We start from the raw sequence: 6,845 nt of genomic DNA, 5'->3' as shown, positions 1-6,845 counted from the left end.
TCATCCTTAATAAAGCATTGTTCCAACATTAATATTAATTAGTAAGCAGTTTATAAATACAGCTATACAGCTGTCACAGAGGGAGTTCTGGTTCCTTGCCGCTGTCGCCTCTGGCTTGCTCAGTTGGGGACACTTAATTTCTAGTGATTATCGTCAATTTGATTTCACAGATACTATTTAAACTAAACTGAGCTATACAATGACATCTCTGAATTCAATAATGAAATGCCTTTAAATGAAAATTGAGTGTTTAATCTTATTTTTATACATTACCGACACTCTATCCTCCAGTTTGATACTGTTAAGTGCTTTGACACAATCTGCATTGTTAAAAGCGCTATATAAATAAAGGTGCCTTGACTTGACTATAAATGCCTTGTTCTTGATTTAAGGAGATTTAAAGGCACAGTTATCTTCCTAACAGAAGGGAAGATAAAGTGGGAAGGCCAAATAAAGTGCTTTTGCTTTCTGATAGAAACACACAGCTTCTCCCTGACACGGCTGCATCAACACTACTGCGGTTACTGAAACCACTTCTTTCTTTGTGTGAACATTTGGGCGGCATAACACAAATATTTCCATATCGTGACGTAGACGTGTGGCCGTGTTTTAATGAGCCATTTTAGGGGGGCATGGCAGAGTTTTAACTTTGATAAAAATATCTCTTTGGTTTTGAGACTTTAGTTTTTGCAACTTCAGGGATCTTATCTATGCACAATCAGCTTGTAACACTCCAAAGAGAAAGGAAAACTTGAAATCGCATCATATGACTTTAAAAAGGAAATATCTCCCATTGGAGTGGACTTTGAGATTTGTAATGTTGTAGATATTTTTATGCCAAAACATACACACTACACACTGACTAAAATTCCGGCTTCCGGCTTTGCTACTGTTCGGACGCTCTTGCTTATTGCTCTCCGCTTTGCTCCCTATTTTTGCATTTTTCTCATATCTCTCCAAGATTTTAACTTCAGCAGATCAGCACAGTGCTCAGACAACACATTTTTTGGGGGGAAACTTAAGACTTTCTCCCAGCAGTTTACATTCCAGAGACGGAAAAACACAGCTGTCTACATTCAAACAGACTAGAGAAAATGCCTCTCGTGGAATCTGCTTGCTGCATGAACTGCCACAAACTTCTACAAAGGATTGCGGTTCTTGAAACAAAGTTACTTACTGGACTTCCAAAACAGGCGGAACACACAGCAGACGGTCATCACGGACCCCCTCAGCATACAGCTGGTGAGTCCTCTGAATCTCAAAAGTTTATACAAAGTGTAGACACTGCAAAAAATACCCTTCTTAAAACAAGCAAAATGCACTTAAATCTAGTTAAAGTGTACCAAAATCAAGCAAAAAAATCTGCCAATGGGGTAAGCAAAACCGGCTTAATAAGAATTCTTGAAAGTAGCATAAATATCTAGTCAATAATAAATGCTACTGGATCTTAAAACTAGATACAAATTCTTAAAACCAGACTTTTTAGCTTTTTATAAGCACTGAATAATAATAATTATAGGAAAAATTGCATTAAAACTACATTATTTTAACTTAAATCTAGTCACTAAAAATACTGTTGGGTCTTAAAACTAGAATAGAATATTTAACCTTAAATCCAGCTTATTTCGATTTTTTCACACAAAAACCTAAAATAAGATGAAAATTCTCAAAATAACCCCCCCCCCCCCACTTTAAATGAAGAAAAAAATAACTTACTCAGCTTTGCTGAACATTTATTAAAAGAACATTCTCCAAAGTTTAGCCTTTTAAACAAATGGAGCATATAAAAGCAGGATAAACTGATTCCAAGGCTAACTTACATTTTTACAAAAAAATAAAAAATTCCTTTGCAGATTTACAGCAAATGATCTGCGTAAACACTATGCCTCAGTCTATCTGCATACACAACCTCAAACAGCAGTCATTTAAGCTTCAAACAGCAATTACTGAATCAGTGTACTGCATTAAAAAGATAGTGATCCCAAAATGAAAATTCATACTACAACCTTTATGTTCTTTCAATCCTGTATGAGTTTCTTTGTTCTGTTGAGTACAGAAGATGATATTTTGGAGAATGTCGGTAGCCAGACAGTTGATGCATGAAAAAAAATAACTGTGAAAGTCAATGGCTACCATCAACTGTCTAGTTACCAACATTCTCCAAAATATCTTCTTCTGTAGTCAACAGAACAAATAAACAAGTTTGAAACAACATAAGGGTGAGTAAATGAGGACAACTTTCATTTTTTGGTCAACTATGCCTTTAATGTATGGCAGATTCACAAATGAACATTTTTCTCGTAAACAAGTGGGGTATAGCAAAACGGGATGAAGTCCAAAACTAAGAGTGAATTACTAAACTAACTAAAAAGTTCTCTTAATAAAAAAAAAAAAAAAAAAAAAAAAACACTGGCACAGAACGACACTGTAACCTCAAACAGTAGTCCCATAAGTTACAAACAGTAATAACTAAAATGTATTGTATTATTGTATGTCAGAAAAAAAACTAACCACACAAATTAAGTGCAAATGGAAGAAGAAAAAAAACAAAACAAAAAACACTGCAGCCGTCTCACAGCCTCAGACATACAACATGTTTGAAACAGTAATTAGTCAACAAACATTCTCCATTCTTGAATGGCCTTTTTGTACGAGGGGGTTGCATCCTGCTCGTGGATGGCATCTCTCAGAACTTGTGTTTGCAACACAGACAAGAGTGTTGCAAGACACTTTGGATATGTGAGATGGAATGCATAGTAATAGGCCAGGAGGTAGAGAGGCCCCTCGTAGAGCAAGTCTTTGTCAAATGTTAGAACTGGGGTTGTACCTACAACCACCATGCAGTTATCCTCACCAACCAGCAAGACAGGAGTGGAAAATGCGCGTCTGTGGATGTAGGTATCTGGATCCTCTGAAGGCTAGAAAAACAAATATAAAAAAATACATAATTTAGATTACATGCACAGCAAAAATCTAAAGATGATCTGGGTCACCATTCCCTTTTATAGAATTTTATTCCTACAATGGAAGTGAATGCTTACCCAGATCTGTTGGGTTATCAACATTGTTTAAAATGTCTAACTTTTGTGTTCGGCAGAACAAAGAAAGGTATACAGGTTCAAAACAACTTGTGGGCAAGTAAATGACAGAATTTTAATTTTTCTGTTAACTATCCCTTTCAGTTATTTTTTATGTTGCATGGCCAATTTTATATAGTGCAATTAGGATGGATTTAACCCAGTATTTTACTGAGCGTGTAGGCACCTTTTAATTTATCAGTACTGAAGTAAAACTCACCGTCAGAACGTGGAAAAGAGCCTCACTGATTGGGACCTGTTTTTTTGGCGCTGTAGAGCCAGATGCGAAGAGCAGCGGCAGGGCAGTAAAAACAGCAATGGCATGTTCAACTAGTTAAGGAAAGAAAAAAAAAAAAAGACATTTATATCAATATCATATAGTACGTCTGTGGGTGTAATCTATACCATTGTTTTCTGATTCTGGAGACCCACTGCTCTGGACATTTTGTATGTCTCCTTTATTTAACAGACCTAATACAGATCACAAATTCATTAAAATAGCTCCATGAACTGAATTAACGAGCTGTTTAGACAACATTGTTTTCAACTGAAAAACTTTTTTTGAACTGAAAACCACTGATCTATAACAAAGGTTCTCAACTCTGGCCCTTGAGAGTGGAGTTTAACTCCAACCTTGATCAAACTCACCAGCCTGTAGATTTCTAGTAGGACCTGAAAATGATGATTAGCTTGTTCAGGTGTGTTTGATTAGATTTGGCTGAACTGGAGAACCCTAGAATTAAATAAAGCTTTACCTCCATTTAATGTCCTTGGAGGCTTCATGACTTTCTTCATCACTCCATAAAACTGAACCTTGGAGTAGAAGGTCTCCCACCTGCCCTTCACCTCAGAAATGTATTGGCAATTGTCTGGCTCAATGATTCTCCGCAGTTCATCCATTGCCTGAAAGAATTATTCATTTAATATATATATTTAAAAAAAAAAGTTTTTCTGTTTGTGGTTAGGCAGAGGATATGGGATATTTGTCAGTACATTATACATCTGTCTGAAATATGCTTCTGTGTACCCACATGGTCCAGTTCTTTGAAGCAGGGGTATGCTTGCAAAATTTTTGTTGGTTTGTCTTGCTCCTTCAAAGCATTCGAGTCAATGAAATTTCTTCTGGACTGGAACTCCAGGTCTAATAGATGGGTTACAGCAGCTTTGTTTGGCTTCTTTGCTTTGTACATTTCTTGCAGAGTCCTGTAATGTCTTGCCTGGGTTTTCTGGCTGTCAAGGCTGTTGTCTGGAGCATCAGCTACAATTTAGCCATAACATATAATTACTGTACAAGACGCACAAAATCAACAATTCCAGAATGTATTCTACATAAAAGTAAAGAAGAATTAGGCATACATATATTACCAAACATTGTTATTTACAAAATACACTAATACATTTTGAAGTAAGATGTCCAGACGTGCCACTTCCTGAGGACACGTTCTTCACAGGATTTCTAAATTGCCTAAAATAACAAGGTGTTGGTTGTTTGCGATCGGTGCAACCAATGCCTGGATATTTTAGGCTGCTTAGAAATCCTGTGCAGAACGTGTCCCCAGAAAGTGGCACGTCTGGCCACCTTATTTTAAAGTAAATTTTAATGTACTTACATGCTTCATCGATGCTGTCATTTTCTTGCCGTGGGGTGCTTGATCTTGAGGGTGGTGACAGATTGACTGTTGATGCACTGGAATCAGCGTCATAGTCACTTGCCACTGCAGCAGGTGGTTCTCTGTCCTGACGTGCTCTTTTGGAAGGAGGCTGTTTGGCCTTCACGGGACTTCGGATATTTGAAAGTCTCTTCAGGAGCTTTTTGGCAACAGTGTCCTGTACAACAGAACAAAAGCATCAATGAATAATTTTGAAGCAATGTTAGCAGCAAAACAATGTTTTATTTTTTATAATTAATTAAATGATGTCACTCACCCACTCATGCCTAGATCCAGTTGATTTATCTTTTATCATAGGGTAGTATTCCACTAACCGTTTTGCCATGGCAATAACTTCATATTTAGTGGGATATTTGTAGTCATCTGAAGCCGCTCTTGCAATTGATATCATGTTTGTCATGGTATTTCGGATGAGCCGGCAGAACAGCTCCTTCGATAAGGTGACGTCACCCTCTTTTCCAAGACGCTGCTGCTCAAAGTATGTGCGTCTCATGTGTTGTAGTTCACTATCAGTGAAGAGAACATATTCTGGGCTGGGTAACTTTAAAAACTTTGAAGTGCTGGGGTCATCTTGTTTTGAACTGTCAGTATGTTCGTCATCTGCTGATGAACCTTGGACTTCAACAGGAATGGTGTGTCCCTAAAATACAAATATATACATTAATCAAACCAGATACAGTAATTTATTTTATTCACAGAGTGTCTCATGTATGTATATGTTATTCTTCAACCACACCAACTTGCATATAAATTATCTGTACTGAAATTATGCCCATTAACAGGTTAAAAATATCCAAAATACTTATTTGAAGTTAATTACCTGTTCTTCCTTATGAGTCAAAAGCCAAATGGCTTTGCGCCGCAGGAAGTGCTCAGGACCAGGAAATAGATCTCGGATATCCTCCCGTGAGAGAGTTGGTAAAATGTCTTCCCCAATGTTAGCAGCTTAGAACAAATGCAAATGCATTAGTCAGTGTAACTCGCGTATACTTTGCGCGCAGAAGACTTCGGATATTGAAAAAATATATATACATGTCAATATAGATAATTAAAATAGTTTATCCATATATATATATATATATATATATATTTGTTTTTTTCGTAACATGAACCTAACAGGAACCTATTATGAAAAAGCAATAAAGAGTTGTAATGCATTTTATAACATTGGCTGATGGCAGTAAAACCATCAGCCAATGTCATAAATATGTTGGATAATGTTTTTGTTCATTATCCGATAATCAATATTAGTGTACACATTTAAATACAAACATTCTTAGTGCATATTGTAACATAAGGATCATAAGTGCTAGAAATGTTCTGAAACAGTTATAATGTCACTGAATGCAATAGTGAATGAATATTGTTATTGTCAACATCTTAAATGATAATGCCCTTCGATGATATCACAAAAAAAGAACTCGCGTTTGGATATTAAAAAATAAATAAATAAATACAAATAAATAAATTTAGCACTTATTAGTACAACTAAGGTCATGGAAAGCAAACTGGAAAACATTTATTAAACAGATCTCAAGAGAAAGAGACTGCATTTTGTAATATTCAGTTAACTTAATTTAATTCGATACAGGAACGTGTTTTTTTCCCAGCAGGAAGCATTGCATATTCGATTACAATTCAATTGAGAATGAGAATGTGACATAACTCCTCATTCTCTATTTCGAATACAATCTATTTCAAATTTCAATTACCATAATAAACAATTAAGCGATTTTAGAAATTACTAACCTTTAAGAGTGGAAATCGCAACCTCGTCGAGTCCATCCATGGCGAAAAACTGGCGGGAGGAGGAAGTGCCTTCGTCTCCTAACTGCACTTTGGCGCGATGATTACGCATGCGTCTTGACGTTAATGCGTCACAGGGTCAAAGCACTATTGCGCACTATTGCGCATGCTCAGCGCGCGTTTTCTAATTTCCTGTTGGGTTTTTTTATGTTTGGTTTGGCATGTAATAATAGTAGTGTTCCAGATGTAACTGAAAACTGCGGTTAAAAGATACATTTATCATCGATTTTATACTCAATATTTCTGGTTTACAGTCTATGGTTGGGACCAATGCTCCGTCACATGTGCATGA

The 6,845-nt window shown here is 36.4% G+C and overlaps 1 protein-coding gene across 1 annotated transcript; it reads right to left on the bottom strand.

Moving 5' to 3' along the window:
- Positions 1-1,714: 1,714 nt before the first annotated feature.
- On the bottom strand, positions 1,715-6,589 carry LOC306854658 (uncharacterized protein). The gene is made up of 8 exons (XM_079392842.1): positions 6,497-6,589; positions 5,568-5,692; positions 5,004-5,387; positions 4,688-4,904; positions 4,109-4,335; positions 3,833-3,980; positions 3,298-3,407; positions 1,715-2,918 (listed from the first exon to the last, which is right to left on the bottom strand). Exons 1-8 carry the CDS (start codon positions 6,534-6,536, stop codon positions 2,610-2,612), a joined length of 1,560 nt encoding a protein of 519 aa, XP_079248968.1. The 5' UTR covers positions 6,537-6,589; the 3' UTR covers positions 1,715-2,609.
- Between the last annotated feature and the right edge of the window lie 256 nt (positions 6,590-6,845).

The sequence above is a fragment of the Barbus barbus genome (assembly GCF_936440315.1).
Source record: "Barbus barbus genome assembly, chromosome: 35".
Classification (NCBI taxonomy): domain Eukaryota; kingdom Metazoa; phylum Chordata; class Actinopteri; order Cypriniformes; family Cyprinidae; genus Barbus; species Barbus barbus.
This window is presented reverse-complemented; position numbering and strand designations above follow the sequence as displayed.